Source organism: Mastomys coucha, unplaced genomic scaffold, assembly GCF_008632895.1.
Source record: "Mastomys coucha isolate ucsf_1 unplaced genomic scaffold, UCSF_Mcou_1 pScaffold21, whole genome shotgun sequence".
NCBI lineage: Eukaryota > Metazoa > Chordata > Mammalia > Rodentia > Muridae > Mastomys > Mastomys coucha.
The window spans coordinates 3868789-3892616 of record NW_022196904.1 but is presented as its reverse complement, the minus strand read 5'-3'; the positions used below and the strand labels follow the sequence as shown (position 1 = coordinate 3892616).

Below are 23828 nucleotides of genomic sequence, written 5' to 3'. Positions count from 1 at the left end.
AAAAAAAATTACATATATGTGTGTGTGTGTGTGAAGCAAAGACACCATTTCTTCCATCAAAGCCACTGATAGAAATGTTTCCTAATGAGAACTAACTAGATGAATCCCAGGATACAGAGTTTGAGGCCACCCTGATCTATATACTGAATTCCAGGACATTTAGAGCTACATAGTAAGACCCTCTCTAACAAACAAACAATCAAAACAAAAACAAAACTATAAACTTTATCAAAGGTTTCAAGGAGTTTAATGAAAACATGAACAGACATCTAACTGAACTTCAAGAGGTCAATTAGAGACCCCTGAGTGATACCCAAGAAAATATAAACATATGGCTGAATGAAATTCAGATTTGAAATCTGAATTCAGCAAAGAGACAAAACACTCAAGCTGAAATGAGGACAGAATTGAAAAGCTCAGCAACCAACTAGAAGACTATTAAAAACCTTATGCATATATATATATATACACACCCAAAAGAAATGTAGACAACTAAATTGGGAGGGGGTTTGTAAGAGAACAACAAAGAGTAAGACTGAATGCTTTGCTTGACGTTTGTAACTCTTGTATCAAGTTAACACAGTAAGAGCCAAAGAAGAAATTTAAAAAATGCCAGAACTAAATGAAAATAAAAACACAATACAACAAAACCTCTGGGACACATTAAAAACAGTCCTATGAAGAAAGTGTATAGTTCTACGTGCCTACATTTTAAAAAAGTAAAAAAAGAGCATGAATAAATGAAGGCAACTCAAGAATTTGGAAAAGTGCCGGGCGGTGGTGACACACACCTTTAACCCCAGCACTTGGGAGGCAGACACAGGCGGATTTCTGAGTTCAAGGCCAACCTGGTCTACAGAGTGAGTTCCAGGACAGCCAAGGCTATACAGAGAAACCCTGTCTCGAAAAAACAAAAAACAAAAAACAAAAAAACAAAAAAAAAAGAATTTGGAAAAGCAAGAATCCTACAAACTGAGATCTAATAGATGGCAAAAAATAAGAAGGAAGAAACTAATGAAACAGAAATAAAGACAACACTACATACAATCACAGACCTTGACTCAACTAATCAAAAGAAAGAGAGGACCCAAATTAACAAAATCAGAAATGAATAGGAAAATATTACTAGACACCAAAGGATACTTAAAAAACCAGAAGTGGGAGCAGTCTTTTAACTTGTGGGATCTATTTGAACTCCTGCTGGATAAACTGAATTACTAGAGACCAGTTCCTACTTGGGAAGACGGAGACATTTTAAAAACCTAGATCTCAAAATTACTTTCTTTTTAGTTACTGCATAAGTTACTTTCCATTGCTGTGATAAAACCAAGGCAACTCAGAGAAGGAATGAATTATTACAGTTCCAGAGGGATAGGAGTCCATGATGACAGAGTGGAGACATGGTGGCTGGAGCAGGAGAGTTCACATCTCAAACTGCAAGCAGGAAATGTTTCACACAACACACTTACATCATAATACTGCTAGACACACTGCAGATTCTTGGTTTGATCTGACATCCCTAATGCCATACCCCGTATCAGCTGTTACTCATGAGAAGCAGGGAACTGTTGAGACCATCTCAACATGTCCACCTTGTGAAAGAAATCAGGACTTTGCTCACACCCCCAGTTGTTTGACTACATAAGAAATGGATAATGTAAGCCTTAAAGAAAGACAAGACAGATGAGTAACTGGTACAAAACAACCAGTATTTTAAAGAAGCCTAGATAGAGGGTCTTATAAAAACAGTCCATACAAGCACCAACCATCACAACATATGAAATTCCTCAAAGAGACAGTTGTCAGACACAGCTAGAAGGGGGAAGAACTTGGAGAAAAAGGAATTATGGATATGAACATGGTCATCAGGCTAAGGAAGGGGTAATTTCAGTTTAGAAGCTGTGATTATTGTTAACTGTCAACTTGGCACAATTTTGAATGACCTGGGAGATGGGCTTCTTGGCATACCTGTGGGGGGATGTCTTGATTATATTAATTAAGACCTGCCCAGTATGGGTGGCACCGTTCCTTAGGCTTAGAGTCTTGGACTGACTACAGATGAGAAAGTGAGCTGAGCAATGGCATGCATGAAGTCATTGTTCTCTGCTTTTGACTGTGGATGTGAGGTGACCAGTTTTCTCTAACTCTTGCTGCTATAACTTCTCTGTCATGAAAGCTGGAATTGTTGAGTCTAAATAATCTGTTTATCCTTCACATTACTTTTGTCAGTGTACTTTATCAAACTAAGACAGACCTGTTACCTGGACTGCAGGATTTCTGCCACCTAAACAAGTTGATGAATGCTCTGGGGTGGCATGTGTTAGGGATGCTTAGGGCGGTGCACACAGCTCAGCCAGAGGGATAAGACTCCATGATGGCAGAGTGGAGGCATGGTGGCTGTAACAGGAGGGCTTATCGTCTAAAATTGCACACCTGCCAAGAAAGTAGGAAAGTCAACAGGGCCTATAGTTAGGCTCTGGAAAGGGCAGAAAGAGACAGATGGGAATGAAGACACATGGGTGAGTACAAGCGACTTACCCAGTGAGCTTATAAGGGTGAAATTCTCCAGCATCACATCAAGATACAGGAGCCTCTGAGCTTCATCCAGGAGCTCCCACTCTTCCTGGGAGAAGTGAAGAGCCACATCCTCAAAGGTTACACAGCCCTGTGATGATGAAGACAAGCCACTCAATGACCAACTTCCTTTAGGATTCCCAGTTTTCTCACCCACGCGTCCTTCCTTTGCTAACTCTCCTCTTGAGATGATAAAAAGCTTAACACATGGAGGCTAATGCCTGTCACTCTATTCCCAGATCACTACATCCTCCCCCCTCTGTACTCACAGAAGATGAGGAGTAGTTTTGCATTGTGGGCCCGACAATAAAGGGCCATCAAGACTTCTTTCGAGGTCACGGACATGAGAAGATGGAACATAGAAACCACAGTGTGAGGTATTTTTTGTTTTTTGTTTTTGTTTTTGTTTTTAAATATGGCTTTCTGCTCTAAGTGACAGGTGGTAATTTTTGATTCCTTTGAAATATAGCCATTTCTCTTTGCATGTGGTGGGTATCTCTGTATCTGTTATACCACCGAGAGCAGGAGCTGGGGTACCCACTCTTATCCCAGCCAGTCCACAGTTATTCATGCACTAAGGCCAGGGCCCTTTTACAGCTGCTTCTCTGCTCACAAATCAAGTCAGGGAATTCTATTGTGATGGTAGAAGAGGTACAAAATGCATGCTAAACAAAAGAAAGTGTGTGTGTGTGTGTGTGTGTGTGTGTGTGTGTGTGTATGTTTGTGTCTGGGTATGTGTGTCTGGGTGTGTGTCTGAGTGGGATACCCTGAGCCCAAGACAATTCCAAACACATTTAAAGATAATAGTACTCAGCTTCGAGTGTCCCTCTCCATGTACTTGAAGAGTTTAGAAAGCTTATCAATCAACTTTGTTCTGCTCTGAGCTCTTTTCCTGTTGTTAACCCTTTAACTGACAGAGATAAAGACCTCAAAGTCTAGCTGACATGACTTTTGTCAGGCAATTTTCTTTGGGTTCCTCCACAAAACCAAGAAATTGTCTGTCATCCAAGTCTCAGGGCCTGTTAACATTTTCTCTTTGTGTTTCTTCTTAGTCTACACCTCTCTTCTAACAGCTCATTCCCGCAACTACCTCAAACTCCACATCCTATACCACAGGCATCTCCTTGGGCCCCTGCAGTACTTAGCAGAAGGTATCTAGAGAAAGCTTCATATATGGAGGCAAGATCCATCACTACCCAACTTTTGAGGCTTCCTAGTGTCGGAGGCAGCTGCCATCCTCTCTTCATGCCTTGCTGACTGACTCTGCTCCTTGCTCCAGTGTTAGCCACCATCACATTCTTGAGAAAGGATAGATTGGTTTTATACCTGTGGCATTTTATGCTACTTCAACAGTCACACGTTTCCTCTAAGAAAACTCCACCAAAAGTCTAGCTACAGGAGCCCTCCTCTCCAGATAAACTGATCATCCCAGATGAACACTGGTGCCCTTTGAATGAAACTCTTCACTCTTCAGTCACTTCAAGAATCCTTCCTAAATGCTGGTGCTGTGTGTGTGCGTGTGTGTGTGTGTGTGTGTGTGTGTGTGTGTGTGTGTGTGTGTGTGTAACAGACACTTATTCTAGCAAATGTGTTATATCACCTTGGTGGTTCCAAGTTTTTGTTTGTTTGTTTGTTTTTAAAGTTGAGTTCCACGATTCCTATGGAAACCCTGGCCACCTACCAGATCAGCTATTTTTTCACACAGTTCCTACAGGCTCCTCCACTCACTCAGGTGTGCTAACGATGTCTACATCACCAGCCAGATGCCCAGTCATCAGACAGAGTCATGACTCCCATTCTTACTTTTCTGCATATGGTATTACTAAGAAGATCAGCTTCCTTTGGGGCATAATGGCAGACTCTCGTCATATAAGCACTTAGAAGGCTGAGGCGGCAGGAAGGAGTATCGCCTGACTAGAGGAGTTAAGAAAACAGCCTTCAGGACCCCGGCCCCCTGCCCCAGAGCTCCCAGAGACTAAACCACCAATCCAAGAGTACACATGAAGGAACCCATGGCTCCAGCTCCGTATGTAGCAGAGGACGGCCTTATTTGGCATCAATGGGAGGCAAGGCCCTTGGTTCTGTAGAGGCTTGATGTCCCAGAGTAGGTGAATGCTATGGCAGTGAGGTGGGAGTGGGTGGGTGGATGAGAGAGCTCCCTAACAGAAGCAGAGGGGAAGGAGGATAAGATAGGGGGTTTGTGGAGGGGAAGCTGGGGATAACATTTGAAATGTAAATAGATAAAATAACCAATAAAGAAAAAGAAGAAAAAGTCTTTAGAAGATGAAGAATAAAAAATAAAATAAAATAATAAAATAAACCCGATTCTATTTCCTAATCAAGCCATACTCAAGGGCAAACAGCAGCCTTCAGCACTCGGGGTGTCTCTCTGCTTAATTTTTCCCCGAGTTTTAGATCTGTGTGACTAGTCAGCAGATGATATTCCCACTACCAGGTTTTGAAATCTCAGTCTCCCTCTTTTTGTGGTTAGTTAGTTAGTTAGTTCATTTCTCCCAGTTTGTGTATGTGTATGTATGTGGGTGTACAAGTAGAAATCACAGGACATTTTTCAAGAATCTGTTCTCTCCTCTTACCATGTAGGTTCTAAGATCCACTTAGGTCCTCAGGCTTGGTAGCAACTGCCTTTCCTCACTGAGCTATCTTACCAATCACTCATTCTTTCTTAGGTTCTCACTATGTAGTCCAGGCTAGCTCTGAATTTGCCTTGGTCCTCTCAAATGTTTATAGACTACCTGGGTATGCCTCCATACTAAACTTTACATTCCACTCTTAAGAACCCCAACACAAATGAATTCTACTATCAACGTAAGGCAAGAAGTGTGGCCACACTGGTGAGCTTCCTAGAACACTCTACACTCACCTGTGTACAGACCATACCCATTTCTGTAGATCTGGGAATCTGTGGGAAGAAAGCTGTAAGAGTCAAGGACCACGGTAAGTTTTCATGGGCTCAGGCCTCCCTTTGACCCCTGTCCAGTCCGGGAACTTCATGACCTTTTATATCTAAATTTATCTCTAAACCTTAGTGCATAATGCAGAATCATATCAGTTGTGAGATGTTGCACAAAGCTTAACTTTCCTGAGGCTCCGTATTATTCTCCTCCAGCCCGCTCTAAATCTGTGCAGCTTTTGGAATATTTTGAATAGCCTCCGGCCACATTTATCTTCCATTCAGTCCCGCTGGCTCCTAGGTAGTGAGAACATAGGTAATACACCTCACCTTGCCATTTTTAGGCTGGAATGTTCCCGGTTTAAGTGGCCAAACGTGATACTGCCCACACAAATCAATCACTCTCCTCTTGGTCCCACTCTTCCATGCCTCATCAGACTAGTTATGAGTAATGCGGGCTCCACCCACGGGCTTGGCACTGTTCTAGACGCAGGGATTAAGTTTTCCATAAGGACATGAGCTGAACGGGAGTCCTCAATGGGCCCTGGGACTCAAAGTGTCTTGGGCGGGGGAGCGCCTACCATGCAGTACTTACCTGAGCCAGGTGCTTCAGCGCCGCCATCAGGCTCTGCTGACAACGCAGGAGCCCGTGCACAGCCACCGCCGCTGTTGATGGTCTCCTTAGACGTCACCCTGTGCCTGCTCGCTCTCTTACTTTTAGTCTAACTTGGCGATTTTAAAGCTCAGAATCCTCCAAATACCAACCCAAGGGAAGTTAAACCAAAGACAGGACGCAATGCAGGAAGTCCCGCCCAATGTCTATCAACCTTCCCAGGCAGAAACTGCCCTCTTTGGCTCAGCAGTTTGCTACTGCTCTTGGCATTGTGGGTAATGTAGTTCCCATTGCTCAGGCTTGACTCAACATCAACCCATAATCCATCCTCAGAAGGATCTTTATTTGTTTCAGAATATTTCTGCAGTAAAGGAAGAGTGAGGATTTTATTTGGGTGAATTTATAAGTACTCATAAAGGAAAACACTCCAGATTCTATGCTGGCACACCTCTGACCATGCTTACCAAAGGAATACGTTGCTACTTATGGAAAAATGTTGTACACACTGTGGCGTGTTTTAAATAGAGATAATTTAGTGCAAATTTAGAAAGTTAAAACAGCAGACAGGGGCCAGGCGGTGGTAGCGCACACCTTTAATCCCAGCTCTTGGGAGGCAAAGGCAGGCAGATTTCTGAGTTCGAGGCCAGCCTGGTCTACAGAGTGAGTTCCAGGACAGCCAGGGCTACACAGAAAAACCCTGTCTCAAAAAAAAAAAAAAACAGCAGACAGGAAAATCTTTTCAAACCTCTTTTGAGAGGTTTTGTAAGCCACTCTGCATTTAGAATGAGTGAGTTAAATAAAAAGAAAGCCAATATGAAGAAAGAAATGCCAAAATATCAAATAGGGAACTGAAAATATCCAGCAAAAACCGAATAAGGTAGCGAGCTGTGGGTCCTAATGGGGAAGATCCCAGGCAGAACAATGTCGTCTCAGGGAACTTCAGGAAAGAACAAACAGCACCATATAGAGATAACATCATCTAGTCAGGTATTCACATTAACAGAAGCTGACAGGGGTGGGCAAAGTGAGGCAATGACAGGAGTTCCTGACTGAGCTTTCTCTCCAAGCGTGAACTTCCTATGGCTGATTTTTTTTTTCTTTTTCGATACATGAACCTATTAATGTATTATTTGTTTCTTTGTTTTGAGACAAGGTCTCACTTCATAAGCCTGGCTGGCCTGTAACTCACTTTGTATACTAGGCTGGTCTCTAACTCCTAGAGATCCTCCTGCCTCTGAAGGGCTGGGATGAAAGGCATCACTCTGTATCATGGGAGAAACCGTAGTAAAGTTTGTTGGAAGTGCTCACTTGCCAGCTGTTCTTCAGGACACCTGACTTAACACTCAGGATGCTTTGCTTTCCCTCTGAATGAAAATGAAGACGCGATAGCGCCAAGGTATGCTTGAAGAGAAAGTTTTTATTGTAGATGTGAGGGAGAGGACAGACTGAGGCATCGGGAAAGAGAAGAGACAGACAGAGTTAAAGACAGAGAGAGAGTGTGGGCATCTGGAAAGAGAAGAGACAGACAGAGTTAAAGACAGAGAGGGGGGGTGTGGGCAAGCTTTGGTCAAGAAAGCCAAGAGTGAGCCAAGAGATCCAGTGGCTGAGGAAAGAGAAATTGGGGGAATGTAAGGGAAGTTCCTGGGTTCGAGAGTTTTAGCATAGGGTGCAGAGTGAGAAGTGCCTAGAGGAGCAACAGGTACTGGCTGAGCCTAGAGGCCCAGCAGACCCTGGTATTCTTTTTTTTTTTTTATATGTATGTAGTTTAATGGAGTTTAATAGCAAACTTACAGGAACAGCACAGAAGACAGACAACATTAAAAACATGTACAACTCAGTTAGAAATGTATAGTGAATGGATGGAATCTAGTGTGTGATAAAAATGCTACAAACACCATTTAGTTGCCATCAATAAGAAATGTACTTATCTTTTTAAAAAATCCAAATGCTGGCCCCAGAAAATTTTAACAGGTTTATTTATAATTGTTATAAATTTATTTATTTATTTATTTAATAAATTGTTTAAAATAAACAATTTATTTATAATTGTTATAAAGTTGAACTGTTGAAATGTGTTCACTGAAACAGTTTGCTTGCATTAATGCTTTACATCTTGCATTTATATTAAAAATTCATACACAAATGAACGTGGAGAAACTGCTAATACCTGATTCTGTCCCCTATGTTTCCACTCTCAATCATATACTTAGGTACCTTTGACCCCATGGAAAAAATATCTAACATTCAGAACTACTGATAACAGGAAGAAGAGGAAAAAATATTTTGAGAATGAAATGTTTCCCCTCATAGCGGACTCTTAAGCACGTTCTCCGCGTATGCGGCGTGCTAACTGGATATCTTTGGCATAATTATTACACGTTTGGCATGGATAGCACACAGGTTGGTATCTTCAAAAAGGCCAACCAGATAGGCCTCACTTGCCTCCTACAAAGCACCAATAGCTGCACTCTGGAAGCGAAGATCTGTTTTGAAGTCCTGAGCAATTTCTCGCACCAGACGCTGAAAGGGGAGCTTTCGAATCAGTTCAGTAGACGTCTGATAGCATCTGATTTTAGAGTGCCACAGTACCAGGCCTGTAACCATTTCTTCACCCCTCCAGTAGAGGGCGCACTCTTGCGAGCGGCTTTTGTAGCCACTTGTTTCCTGGGTGCTTTACCACCCGTGGGTTTGTGTGCTGTCTGCTTTGTAGGAACCATGGTATAGGCACCTCCTTACTTACCCCGCTTCTGCTTCAGCTGGAGCTCAGCGAGCGAGAGGGTGTGAGAGAGCCACAGTTGCTCGGTGAAGGCTGCAAGCACAATTGAAAGATCGACCCTGGTATTCTCTTATGGGGCACTGTTGCCTCCCACGCCCAGTTCAGCCTCAGGCCTTTGGTGGCTTCCGCGCCCAAGGCAGTCACCTAAGGAATTAAGCCGAAAGACCTTCTGCAGACTATCAGTTTATCTCTGAAAGAAGTTCCCCCGAGAAGTTCATGCTGCGATACAACTACATCTGTGACAACACCTATTGTCTGGGGACATCTGCAGACATCTGAGCAGTTGGTGACTCCCTCCTGACTCTTCCCTGACTTCTTAATGTTTATATTATGCAAATATTTTATTTCTGCAGCTTTCAGTTCTTACCTACCTATATAAGCTCAAACCACCCCCAAGTAAACGAGCCTTGTTTGGAAACCCTCAACTTGGCTTAGTGTCCTTTTGTTCTCGAACTCTGTGTTTCAGGTGTCCTTTCTCCCTTCGGTCAAGGCAGAACCCAGTTTGTGAAACTGCGGGACAGTTTCAGGGCACCACAACTAGCCTCTTGTTTCACTTTCTTCATCACAGAACTTGGGGAAGGAGAAGCTCCTCTCCAGACAAGGGACCTCAGAAAAGCACTTAAAAGGGAGTGCTTTTTCTAAGTTGATTTCATGAGCCTCATCAAAGAAAGATTTCTCAGGATGGTGTGTGTGTGTGTGTGTGTGTGTGTGTGTGTATGTCTGTGTGTGTGTATGTCTGTGTGTGTGTGTGTGTGTGTGTGTGTGTGTGTCTGTGTGTCTTTGTGTCTGATTGGAGATCCGATATCTTGCACAAGTTATGCAAGAAAAAGTAAAGAAAGAATAATAGATAAATAAAATCTAAAATAAAAATGCTTATTTAAAGGCTAATTTATATTAAAATAGACCATATACATTTAAAACTATTTAAAAATACCATAAAAAGAGAAATGAAAATTAGCATTTTAATATGAGAAGGAGCTCTGATGTAAAGAAGTGAAATATTAATATAAGCTACAGTATAGAGGAGTGTCTTAGTCAGGGTTTCTATTCCTGCACAAACATCATGACCAAGAAGCAAGTTGGGGAGGAAAGGGTTTATTCAGCTTACTTCCACATTGCTGTTCATCACCAAAGGAAGTCAGGACTGGAACTCAAGCAGGTCAGGAAGCAGGAGCTGATGCAGAGGCCATGGAGGGATGTTCCTTACTGGCTTGCTTCCCATGGCTTGCTCAGCCTGCTCTCTTATAGAACCCAAGACTTCCAGCCCAGGGATGGCACCACCCACAAGGGGTCCTACTCCCTTGATCACTAATTGAGAAAATGCCCCACAGCTGGACCTCATGGAGGCACTTCCACAACTGAAGCTCCCTTCTGTGATAACTCCAGCCTGTGCCAAGTTGACACACAAAACCAGCCAGTACAAGGAGTCTCATGAATATGTTACATGAAGGAAGCCTGATGCAAAATGCTGCATGTTGTCTGCATCATTTTTTTATATTAAATATAAAAAAAAACTGAGCCATTTATGGTGGTATATGACTTTGTTCTGAGCCTCTGCTTTCTGATGCTAGGATAAAAGGTGTAGGCCACCATAACCAGCTTATTTTATTTTATTTTATTTTTTTAAAGATTTATTTATTTATTTTATGTGTATGAGTACACTGTGGCTGTATAGATGGCCATGAGCCATCATGTGGCTGCTGGGAATTGAACTTAGGACCTCTGCTCACTCCGGCCCACTCGCTCCAGCGTAATACACTGTAGCTGTCTTCAGAGGCACCAGAAGAGGGCATCAGATCTCATCACAGATGGTTGTGAGCCACCATGTGGTGGCTGGGATCCGAACTCAGGACCTTCAGAAGAGCAGTCAGTACTCTTACCCACTGAGCCACCTCGCCGGCCCTATTCTATTTTAATTATATTTTATTTTAAGACAAGGTCTTATGTAATCCAGGCTATCCTTAAATTTGCTGTATAGCCAAGGATAACATTGAACTCCTTATCCTTATGTTTCTACTTGCAGCTACTAGGACTACAGATGTGCCACACTATGCCTTGTTTAATCATATACTTTAAATGACTATAGTGCTGAAGTTTAAGTTATATGTATTTTATAACAGCAAAAATGGTCACTTTTGAAACACACACACACCAGTTAGAATTCCTGAGCTCCAGGATTAGAGATGCTTGTATAGTCATAACTGAGGAATCCCACGTCTAATCTCTCTTTTCTCACGTGTACCTCTATGAAGGACCAGATCCAGCTTCCAATCTCCTACTCTTCCAGCCTTACCTATCCTTTTCTTTAAAAACTTAGAGGGAACAAAGCCCAGCTATGCTACTCCAGGCATATACCCAAAGGACCCTCCATTGTACCATAAGAACACTTGCTCAAGTATATTCACAGCAGCTTTATTTGTAATAGAGAGAAATTAAAAACAACTTATATGCCCCTCAACTGAAGAATGGATAAAAAAATGTGGTTCATTTACACAATAGAGTATTATTCAGCTGCTGAAAACAATGCCATCATGAAATTTGCAGTCAAATGGATTGAACTAGAAAAAAAAAAAATCATCCTGAATGGGGTAACCCAGACCTTGAAAGGCAAACATGGTGTGTACTGACTTGTAAGTGGATATTAGCTATTAAGTAAAGGATAGCCATGCTACAATCCACAAAACCAGAGAGGCTAAGTAATAAGGAGGGCTCAAAGGGGACACATGAATCTCATTGTAAAGGGGAAATAGAATAGATATCAGGGGTGGATGGGGGAAAGTGAGAACAGGAGGGATCAGGTGATGGGTAGAGGATAGAGGAACAGAGCCGAGAGACGACTAGAATTAGGGGCATCTTAGGGATGAGCTAAAACCATAATGCCATGGAAACTCCCAGTTATCTACAAGGGTCACCCTAGCTAAGACTCCTAGCAATGACGGATACGAAGCCTGAACCAGCCATCTTCTCTAACTAGTCAAGACTTCCAGTGGAGGGACTGAGACACCAGACCTGCCACAAAACCTTCTGCCTGCAGTATGTTTTGTCTACAAGACATAACATGCTTGTAGCATGTTGTAACGTGCTGGGGAAAAGGTGGCACAGAAATTGTGGGAAAGGCCAACCAATGACTGGCTTAGCTTGAGACCCATGCCGGGAGAGGAAGCCCATCCCTGTCACTTCCTGGAGGGCCAGGACCCAAAGAGTGAATATCCCAGAGACCTAGTGATAGCATCAGGGCCTCCAAAGCCCGTGATGTCACATAGGTGGGCCTCACAGACCTGTTGCCAAGGCAACAGCTGCTATATTCCCAGAATCCATCGGGCTCACCTCCTACCTTTACCTGTGGCCACTACATCAGAACTCACACACACACACACACACACACACACACACACACACATATATACAAATATATATGTATGTATACATACATACACTGGGAACACTCTTCCCTCTCTCTCTCTCTCTCTCTCTCTCTCCCTCCTCTACTGCCGCCTTTCTCCCTCTCAATTAAACCTCTTACACATGGAACTGTTTGTGCACCTAGTGTATGGTATGTCTTGAGGTGACCCGCCATTCTAACATATCACCTAGGATAGAACCAAACAAAACACACACACACACACACACACACACAATTGAGATGATTTCTAATTATAGTTTACTATACTCATAGATTGATGTCTAGCTTGATTGTCATCACCACAGCCAAACATTAGGCAGAGCTTGGGGAATCCTGTGGAAGAGGAGGGGGAAGGATTGTAGGAGCCAGAGTGGTCAGGGATACCACAAGAAAACTCACAGAATGAACCAATCTTACAAGGACTCACAGAGACTGAACTACCAGGGAGCCTACATGGGACTGACATAGGCCCTCTGCATATATGTGTAGCTTGGTCTTCCTGTGGAACTCCTTATAGTGGGAACAAGGGCTGTCTCTGACTCCTTCACCTGCTTTTGGCACTCTTCCTCATACTGGGTTGCCTCATCCGGCTTTGATATGACAGGAGGTGCCTAGTCTTACTGCAACTTGATATGCCATGTTTGGTGATAGCCATGGGAGGCCTGTTCTCCTCTAAAGTGAAAGGGAGGATTGGATGGTATTGCAGGTGTGGGGAGGGGAGCGTAGCTGGTAACGAGAAACTGGGACAAGAGGAGGGAGGGGAAAATTAAAATTAAAATAAAAAATGAGCCAGGCGGAGTTGGCACACGCCTTTAATCCCAGCACTTGGGAGGCAGAGGCAGAAGGATTTCTGAGTTCGAGGCCAGTCTGGTCTACAGAATGAGTTCCAGGACAGCCAGGGCTATACAGAGAAACCCTGTCTCAAAAAAAAACAAAACAAAAGTCTTTGATTTGTGTTTATTGAACAACGTGGAAGCATCACATACAGCAAGGAAAGAGGGATATTTTACAGAAAAATTTTAAAGTATTTTACAAAGGTAAAATATTTGACTCCAACTACAACCCACCTGATCCAGGCAACATGTTGCAAATATCACTGCACACAGATTTATCAACTTATTTCCATGTCACCTCCAACATTTATGGTGAACATTTGTTTCCTAAGGTTCCTTCCAAACTACTTGATGTTTCAGGATTTATTACCATAAAATCCACACACACACCTGCATTACACATTTATCTAGGGTAACTGAAGACTACATATTTTAGGGTGAAAACCATGGTTTAGGTTTGTCTGTAAAAGCTGATGTCATCAGAAATCCAATGCAAGCATGGTTGGTTGTTACACTGTTTGCTTGAAGGTAAGTTGAATAAGTAGGGTGAGTGCACAGTAGGATAGCAGTCTTGAATACTAAATGCATTCAAGGTGCGGTAACTCTGGCTATGAGGTCCAGCAACACTTCCAGACTCTTAGAATGTAAGAGCTATTTTCCTAGTGATGCATCCCCCACTAGAGTGGCCTGGCAACTCTCCCCTCTGGCCTCAGTCCCTGCTCCCTAGAATGCAATCTCCTGGTTCTCCCACCTGGACTCTCAGCTTCTGACACCACAGGAGAAAAGACTCTCATTAACTTCCAGCTTGATCCTCTGTGATGTGCACTACTCAGTTAAAAGTTTTCCTTCCTAGAGACCCTTGGCCCTGTGAAGGTTCTATGCCTCAGCATAGGGGAAGCAGAAGAGAGTGGGGTAGCAAGCAGAGGGAGGGGGGAGGGAACAGGGGTTTGTTCTTGTTCTTGGTTTTTTGGTTTTTTGGGTTTTTGGGTTTTTTGGAGGGGAAACTTGGAAAGGAGATATTGTATTACATGTAAATAAAGAAAATATCTAATAAAAAATAATTTTACTTTCTAAAAAAAAAAAAAAAAGTTTTCCTTCCTTATTAATGGTAAGGAGTGGTTCTTAGAGATGATGTCATTGTTCCTTTCTGTGACATGACCATGCCATCCTCTTGGGCATGAGCTCTGAGAACATTCAGTCTTCAGCTTGGGGATTGCTGTTAACTTCATTGCTCTATGAGGGATGTAGGTCCTATTGTCCACTGAGTCCCCATCTAGCAGCCAGCCTCACAGCTGCATCCTATCTGCACAGGTCACCAGTGTGGAGAGGGCAGGCTGTCTCTGGAAGATGGGTGCGGAAAGCTCTCTGAAATCATTCTCCTTTTTCAGGATAAGCCTGCACAGTTTGAATGTTCAGGGTTGGGAGGTTCATCCCAAGACTTGAATCCAACACGATTTGACACAGTCTTCAGAGAAAATGTTACCCTGGATCATTATTATTATTACTACTATTTTTTTTAAAAATTATTTTAGTTTATTTATTTTATGTGTATGGGTACACTGTAGCTGTACAAATGGCTATGAGCCATCATGTGTGTGGCTGCTGTTGAACTCAGGACCTCTTCGGGGCCCTGCTTGCTCCGACCCTACTCTCTCCAGCATAGTTTACTGTCTGTAGCTGTCTTCAGAGGCACCAGAAGAGGGCATCGATCTTATTACGGGTGGTAATCCCATGCGGTTGCTGGGAGCAGAACTTAGGACCTTCGGAAGAGCAGTCAGTGCTCTTACCCGCTGAGCCATTCACCAGCCCTATTATTACTACTATTATTTTTTTATTTATCTGTGCTAAGACAGTGACAGCATATTTGTTTCCAGTATTATGGGGTTCTTATGACTAAAACAGTTTGTGACTGTTTTCCAGAATTCACTTGCACTTATTTTTTTTCCCTTGGAAACCTAAGACTATTTTCACATTGGTGGTAAAAAAAAAAAAAAAAGAAAAGAAAAGAAAAGAAAAAATCTCTTCCAGAATTTAGGGAGTTGCAAGGGTTATTTGAGATGTGTTTGATGACCTCTTCATACTTACAACTCAGACTACGGTTTGAACATTTTCTCATGTGGATGTGGATTATTTCTTTCCATTTGCAGAAAATATCCACGCAGAGTGTCATATTGAAAAGTTAATATCCTTCTATGAGGCCTGTGATTGGGATTATGAAAAGATGACCAAACAATAACCCGGTGCTTCAATATGGAAAGTCCAGTGATGTTTGACTAACTGAATAACTCTAACCTCATGCTACCCAAACATCAGAGCTCACATTCTGCTGTTTCACTTCCCCCAGACACAGAAGCCCATGAACCCTAGTGCTTACTTTTGGTTTGTTTTTATGAGACAGGTTTTCTTTATGTAGTCCTGGCTGTCCTGGAGCTTGATATGTAGACCAGGTTAGCCTCAAACTTACAGGAATCCTCTGGCCTCTGCCTACCAGGTGCTGGGATTAGAGGCATGTGTCAAAATTCCCTGGCCAGATACTGCTTTAGAATTAAACAGTGACAACAGCTGTGCTGTGTGCTATGTGCTCATTGCTGTGCTGTGTGCTATGTGCTCATTGCTGTGCTGTGTGCTATGTGCTCATTGCTGTGTTGTGTCATGTGTTCATTGCTGTGCTGTGTGCTGTGTGCTCATTGCTGTGCTGTGTGCTATGTGCTCATTGCTGTGCTGTGTGCTATGTGCTCATTGCTGTGCTGTGTGCTATGTGCTCATTGCTGTGCTGTGTTATGTGCTCATTGCTGTGCTGTGTGCTGTGTGCTCATTGCTGTGCTGTGTGCTATGTGCTCATTGCTGTGTTGTGTCATGTGCTCATTGCTGTGCTGTGTTATGTGCTCATTGCTGTGCTATGTCTTTAGTACCTTCTGGTTAAACACAGACTAGACGGGATGCTACTGTTGTTAAATATTTCTATGCTGTGTCTAATGTGTTTTAATTTCATTACCCAAAAGATTAATTACCTCACCAATAACCCTCTTATGGAATAAATGCATTCATTGGATACTGTTTTAAACACACTCACAACTACTTTGCTATTTCCTTTTTTTTTGTAGACATGATTATATGTGATAGAGTTATATTTTAAATACTGTTTACCAAATTAAAAGATTAGAAACTATTTGTGAAAACACTTTAAAGCAAAATAAATACATTTATTTACTGGAGACATAATTAACTACATTTGCATGTGACTGTAATGACAAAGGATAAGTCAAATGTTTTTTCCTTTATATCTGATTGTCCCTATTTTCTTTCCTCAGTTTTAATTACTCTTTATTCTTATTCTCAAAATTTATTATGTCTTTATTATTCTTTATTATTTATTGTCATGTTTTACCTTTGAGAAATTCTACTAATGTGTTTTCATCATTTCCATGCCTTCTCCACTCCTTCATCATCCTTCTCTACCTGATAAACATTTTATCTTTTCAACATTTTAACCCATATAGCACAATTTGTATGTCCCATATGATCTTTGGTTTGTGGACATCCACTGCAGCATGGTCAACCAACGTCTTAGGAGCCAGGTATTAAATGAAGCCGGCTCCCCTTCTGTGGTAGCTATACAATGTTAAGAGCATCTTAGTGGTTAGTATGGTCTCTGGAAGCAGACAGTCTCCTTTCTGATAAGTGTCTGCTTTTCCTAGTAATCTGTTAGGATACTCTTCTGAATGTGGATTCATCATTATACCCTCTCAACAGTGCACTTGTAGATATTAAACCAGTCATTGTTTGTAAAGCATTTGAAAAATGAAAACCCTTACTGTACTGACTGGTTCTGTGTGTCAACTTGACATAAGATGGAGTTATTAGAAAGAACAGAGTCTCCTTTGAGGAATTGCTTCCATGAGACCCTGCTGTACACATTTTCTCAATTAGTGACAAGGTGGGCATTGTAGGTGGTGCCATCCCTGGGCTGGTGTTCTTGGGTTATATAACAAAGGAAGCTGAGCAAGCCAGGGAAAGCAATCTAGTAAGCAGCACCCTCCATGGCCTCTGCATCAGCTCCTGCCTCCAGGTTCCTGCCCTGTGTGAGTTCCAGAGCTGATGAACAGAACGTGGACGTGTATGCCGAATAATCCCTCCCCAACTAGGTTCTTGGTCTGGATGCTTGTGCAGGAAAAGACACCCTGACTAAGACTCTTATGGTTGACAATATAAAATACAGCTTTTACTATAATGTCCATGTTAGTTGTCTATAATTAAAACAACAGGAAATCAGTGAAATTTAGGAATTCCATACTAGAAAGACATGTTAATGTGTGAAATCATGAACATAAGGTGATGAATTCTAGGCAGTATAGTGATGCACATGCTGTGAAGGAGACCGTCCAATTTGTCTTCCAAGTGTCCTCTGGACCTGATGTGCACTGACCTAGGACCATGATAGTATGGCCTCCAAAGACATGGCCATGGGGATCTTCTTCCTGTCCCAGACTGCACTGGGAATTCTGGGGAACTCAGCCTTGTCCTGTTGTTTTATCATCACTGACTTCACTGGGATCAGGGCAAAGCACACAGACCTAATTGTCAAACACCTGACCTGAGCCAGTATCATGGTTCTTCTCTGCAAAGGAATCCCTCAGACAATGACTGCATTTGGTCAGACATATTTTCTTGATGATACTGCATATAGACTTGCCTTTTATTTTCATGGAATTACCAGAGGAATACCTCTTGGCTTCACATCTCTACTTAGTGTCTTTCAGTTCATCACCACCAGCCCCAGGTATTCCAAGTGGGCACAGCTCAAGGTCAGAATCCCCAGGATTGTTGGTCCTTCCCAGGGCCTGTGCTGGTCCCTCCAGCTGTTGGTATATATCTTCATTCCTATATATACAACTGACATAGGGGTGGAAAAAATGTTAGTGGTGTAAAAGAATTTGGATACTGTGCTATTGTTAATCCTGGTAGAATTATTAACATGGTTAATGCAATACTATTGATGTTCATTGATGTAATGTTTTTGGGACTGATAAAGTGGGGGGGCCAGTGGCTCCATAGTGTTTACACTGATCAGACACAAGCAGAGGGTCAAACACATCCTCAGTTCCTGTCTCCTAGGTCATCCCTTGAGACTAGAGCTACCCAAACCATCCTCACTCTAGTGAACAGCTTTGTGCTCTTCTATGTAACCTCTTGACATTTTATCTGTCTGTGCTAGATGTAACATTTAGGTGGCTGTCAAGTTCAAATGTAGCCATGACTTCAGGCTTCCCAGCATGTTGCCCCTTTCTGCTCCTCAGATACTAAATATCTGTTTTCAGACTCTGCTGTGCCTGTCCTTGCCAGACAACATACTGTGTTCATGTAGTCAGAGACCTCTAGAAGTCATAGGGTCTGCATCCACCTTTCCCTTTCTTCTACTCTGTTGTGTTCTGTGAACACATTGTCAATATGAACCTTCAAATTAGACACAGAATATGTACAAAGTGTTCACTAAATACAGTTTGTAAGTTACCTTGTGACAAGTGCAATTCATGCTATATGATGTGAGTGCTGAAACAATTGCTGCTCTTTGTTTCCATGGAAACCTTTGCAGTAACAGAGACATTGAACCCATCTGTCTATAATGATTATAGTGAATGATCTTCTACAAGGATGGGTTTTTAAATTAACATTTTCAATTACTGTCCAAAAGTTAATCAGGTCTCTCCCTGGCTCCTGCTTATGCATCAAGATAAAAGCTATCATCTAGTATACAGCCCTAGGACTGCCTACTTGAAGCCACAGGCCCTGCTAAGATAGAAATGCACTAATCCTCTGAGACTGTAAGCAAGCCCTCAATTAAATGCATTTGTTCACAAATTCCCATGCAAATGGTGTTTCATCACTCAAAACTAACTGTAACTGTGTTGCTATTGGAGGCTTGGGTCTTTCTCCAGGACATGTACAACATGATCAGGCTGGGACTGGTATGAACATTTTATTATTCTTATTCTGGACTAGAAATACAGTTGAACCCTACAACCAGATCTTACCAAATGATCATAGTAGGAACTTGGATGACAGAAATGTTGAGAGCAGTGAGGACTATGGAGGCTCAGCTCAAGAGATTTCAGAAGAAATAATACCAGAGCCCACTGTTATGATATTTTGGCCAAAAATGTGGCTGCTCTTTGCCCTTGTCCTAAAAAACAACCAGAGATCAAATTGAAGAGTTTTAGATAAATGCAGTTGGCAGAGAAAATTTCGAAGGTATCATCTTTATGCAGATCTACTTAAAACAGCAGATGACAGAAAAAGAGATACACCATGTACAGTGTGAAGAGAAATAGAGATGTATGGGAAGGTAATATTGGAGTCAAGTCCTGTTAACAAAGAAATGAAAAATGCAGAGAAAGGTGGAAATGACAATCTTGTATAACCAGGGATGGGCATGAGACATTAACCTAGTCACAAAACCTTTGAGCTACAATAGGTTCTCTCTGTTAGATGTGCTGGGATAGTGCTATTACAGAATCTGGGAAAGTGGCCAGTCAATAAATGGTCCAACTTGAGGCCCGCACCACAAGAGGGAGCTCATGTATGACACTGCCTGAATTGCCAGGAAGCAGAGACTGGCCAGCCCAGTGACTCAGGATATGATCAAACATGACTGGAAAAAATTAACAAAATGATACCAAATGACAATCTGCCATACTCAAATTGGTGCCGAGGTCAATTTTCATCAAAGAGGCTTCATCCAACAACTGATGAAAACTGATGGAGACACCCCAGCCAAACATTAAGGAGCACTTGGGGGAAATCTGCAAAAGAATAGAGGGAAAGACTGTAGGAGTTAGAGTGGTCAGGGCACCACTGGACGACCCACAGAATCACCTAACTTGGGCTCATAGTGGCTCACAGAGGAGCTAACTATAGAGCCTGGTAGGTCTTCTGCATATAAGGAATTGTTGTTAACTTGGGGTTTATGTGAACCTCCTAATAGTGGGAAAGAGGAGCTCTCTAACACCATGCTTTGGACCTTTTCCTCCAAATGTATTGTCATGCCTAGTCTTGATGTGAGGGTTTGTACCCAGGCTTATTTTAAATCTAATATGATGCAGTTGATATCCCTGGGAGGACAGCTCTATTTATTTGAAGGGAAAAAGATGAAGAGTAGATTTGGTGGACAGGGAATGTGGTGGGAGGCTGGTAGGAGTAAACAGAATAGAAACTGTGTTTAAGATGTAAAGGGTGAGAGAAGAAAATAAGTTAACTAGTTTGTGTTAGGTTAACTAGTTGTGTTAGGTTGTGTTCTTCATTTATTTGCAGAATCAGTGTTGGTAGCTGTCATCAAACAGGTACAGTTAAAAAGATGCAAAAGTTTACACAAGCATGAGGGTGTTACAGTAGACTTAAAAACTACTGGGCAATATAGAATGCAGAGTAAGCAGATATTGTGCTTCTTAAGTCTAATGTCTGTTTCCCACCAGTGGAAATATGAAATGTCACATAAACATCTATTTTCAAAGTCATCTTCAGGCAAACTTTCAAATTAAAGTGATCAGAATTTATTGTAGAAACTGCATACAACATAAAATTGTCAGATACATTTGCACATGAAAGAAATTTTTTGATAATTTAAACAAAGATGAATGACAGATGGGAAACTACAAGTGGTTGTGTGGTAGTACAAACCTGTAGTTTAAGTTCTTGTGAGGTAGAGTGTTTGAGTAGAGCCTGGGTGTTGTAGAATGTATTAAATCCTGGGCCTTAAGTTCCTGCATGAAATACACATTCAGCCTCTACATTTACAACAAGCCTTAAACAGCACAATAGCCAGACAAATACTACTCTTAGTGTTATCAGACTTCACTTTCTCATCAATAAGCCCAAGATATTACTTACTATGTTTCATCTGGGCTGCTCTTAATTTCAACAGTCCTCACCTAGTGTCATGTTCTCCTGACTCCTAACTCATGGTGGCTCCTACTTGCTCATGATTTCAGTTAATCCCTTAACTTTCTCAATACATAAAGAAGGACAACAAATAATGCCAACTAGCTTTATTTTGACTTAATCATTTTGTTCAGTTTCCTTTTGGGTTAAACATTAAGATAGGATAGTTAATTACTTTCATTAATTTACAAAAAAACAGACTAGACTTTTAAAGCAATTCATACTTAAATATTTTCATATTTTTATTGATTTAAGTCTTATTGCATTATGATGAGAAAAGATACATAATTTCAATTTATCTGAATTTGTTAACATTAAAAACATATTTTAAGTAAATAGAATTATACCACATTCTTCTTTCCCTTTTGTACCACAACTCCTCCCAGAGATCCCCCCTTCAATACCTGCAATATCTTTCATTTTTTTTATTTTGTCATATTCTTTAAAATTTATAAAATATTGTAACAATGAAAATGAGTATTATAAAAGTTGTTTGATATAAAACAACAATCAATTTAAGTCTTATGTAGATGCTTGTCTACAGCAATACTGAAAATATATACATTTTTCTCAATGTAAATTTTAAATAACTCCAAACATATTAACTGTATATTTTAAAATCATACATCGCTACTAGTTTATTTTTATTTACATGTAAATTTCTCCATTCCCAGTTTCCCCTCCAAAAAACAAAGAAACAAACAAAAACAACCAAAACAAACCCCTGTTGCCTCCCACTTCCCCATGCCTGCCACCCGCCCTCTCCCACTTTCTGGCCCTGGCATTCCCCTACACTGGGGCACAGAACTTTCACAGGGCCGAGCTCCTCTCCTCCTATTGATGATTGAATTTGCAATCCTCTACTATACACATGCTGCCTGAACAATCAGACCCCTCCATGTTCAGACTTTGGTTGGTGGTTGAGACCCTGGGAGCTCTGAGGGTACTACTTAGTTCATATTGTTGTTCGTCCTAAGGGGCTGCAAACCCCTCAGCTCCATTGGTCCTTTCTCCAACTCCTTCACTGGGGACCCTGTACTCAGTTTGATGGATGGCTGTGAGCCTCTACATCTGTGTTAGTCAGGTGCTGTCAGAGCCTCTCAGGAGATAGCTATATTTAGGCTGGCTTGCCCTTCCTTCAGTCCCTGCTCCATAGTTAATCTCTGCAACTCCTTCCGTGGGTATTTGGTTCCCCCTTTTAAGAAGGAATGAAATGTCCACCTTTTGGTCTTCCTTCTTCTTGAGTTCCTTGTGGAACTCAAACATATTAACTGTGTATTTTAAAATCATACATCGCTACTAGTTTTTTTTTATGAACAAAAATAAAGTCTTTTTGTTTGTTTGTTTGTTTTCTTTTTATTAGAGCTTAAAATCTTGGCTCTTACTATGGTACAAGCCCAAAAGAAGAACAATGTTTAGACATTGGAGTTCATTGTAATAAGGCTGTACTTCAATGACCCTCACATCACCAAAGGATTTTACCTCAATAGTAGCTAAGCTAAGAGTTGACAGTTTTGCTGCACCAAGGAATAAATTGTAGGCACAATTTTTGGATACAGATTTCCTACTGTGGTCAAAGCTATTTAACTTGAGTGATTGTAATCATTCTCAGCCCACAGAGAACAGGTTACATTCATTTAAGAAATGGTGTGTGTATTAAGATGGTCTATCCATGAAGTCATTCACCAACTGTTTCAATGAACAATGGTTCTGCTTGGAGGATGGCACAGACATTAGGTGAGGGTAAGAATCTAGTTCATTGGCTGTGATAATTTTGAAAAGCATTCATCTCAGAGAAAGAATAACTTATAAAGTCCTCTTCTTCAAACTCGATACAATAGTTACAAACTCCAAGCAAAGCATTCAGTCTCACTCTGTTGTTCTCCTACAAGCCACCTCCCAAGTTAATTGTCTACGTTTCTTTTAGCTGTATAAATAATTTTTAAATATCTAAGCTGTTCTGAAAACCATAGTATGGTATAAAAACATCAAATAAACAATTCTACTAATAGAGAGGCTGAGATAGGAGAAGCATGATTTCAAGACCATTATGTGGTACACGCCAAGACACTGTCAGGCACAAACATGCAGAAAGTGTATATGGATTGTACAATATTGGACCTATTTCTCCAATTAGAAAATTAGAGAGACCACCAGATGGTAGCCAACAAATTTCTAATTCCTCATACTTTTGAATTTCAATTGATTAGGATATGTTGGTAGTATTAATTTTCATATTAAGAGATATTAAGAAAAGGTAATTGTTACCCATGGTTTTACCCACATATGTAGTAGAGGAAGGCTTTGTTGGACATCAATGGGAGAAGAGGCCCTCTGTCCTGAGAAGGCTCCATGCCCCATTGTAGGGGAATGCCAAGGAGGGGAGGCGGGAGTAGGTGGGTGGGTGGGTGAGCAGGGAGAGGGAGGATGGGATAGGGGGTTTCCAGAGGGGAAACCTGGAAATGGCGTTACATTTGAAATGTTAATAAATAAAATATCAAATTAAAAAAAAAAGGAAGTGGAGGACAGGTTGAAAATATAGCAAGAGCCAGAGGAGCAGGAAATTTGCTGTGAGAATGCCTCTCCTACAAATGGTAGAAATATGACATTGATGATGTCTCATCCTCACTTGGGCACTTCAGCTTGTTGACCTTTTTGAGTTCTGTGGACTATATCTTGGGCATTCTGTACTTTTTTTTTTTTTTTGCTAACATCTACTTATTAGTGAGTACATACCATGCATGTCCTTTTGGGTTTGTGTTACCTCACTCAGGATGATATTT

At 41.4% G+C, this 23828-nt stretch overlaps 1 protein-coding gene across 4 annotated transcripts in view; it reads right to left on the bottom strand.

Annotated features, from left to right (window-relative positions):
* The window catches only part of LOC116101624 (zinc finger protein 883-like), an 11900-nt gene extending 5614 nt beyond the window's left edge, over positions 1–6286 (bottom strand). The window contains exons 1-3 of one of the 4 annotated variants that reach the window (XM_031385323.1): positions 6081–6286; positions 5456–5494; positions 2539–2665 (exon numbers count right to left, since the gene is read on the bottom strand). In XM_031385323.1, coding sequence (XP_031241183.1) covers positions 2539–2665; positions 5456–5494; positions 6081–6107 — 193 coding nt within the window. In that variant the 5' untranslated portion in view covers positions 6108–6286. Of the gene's footprint in view, positions 1–2261; positions 2392–2538; positions 2666–5455; positions 5495–6080 lie in introns of those variants that run through there. The other 3 variants (XM_031385324.1, XM_031385325.1, XM_031385326.1) reach the window with 3 other exon arrangements.
* Positions 6287–23828: the final 17542 nt, after the last annotated feature.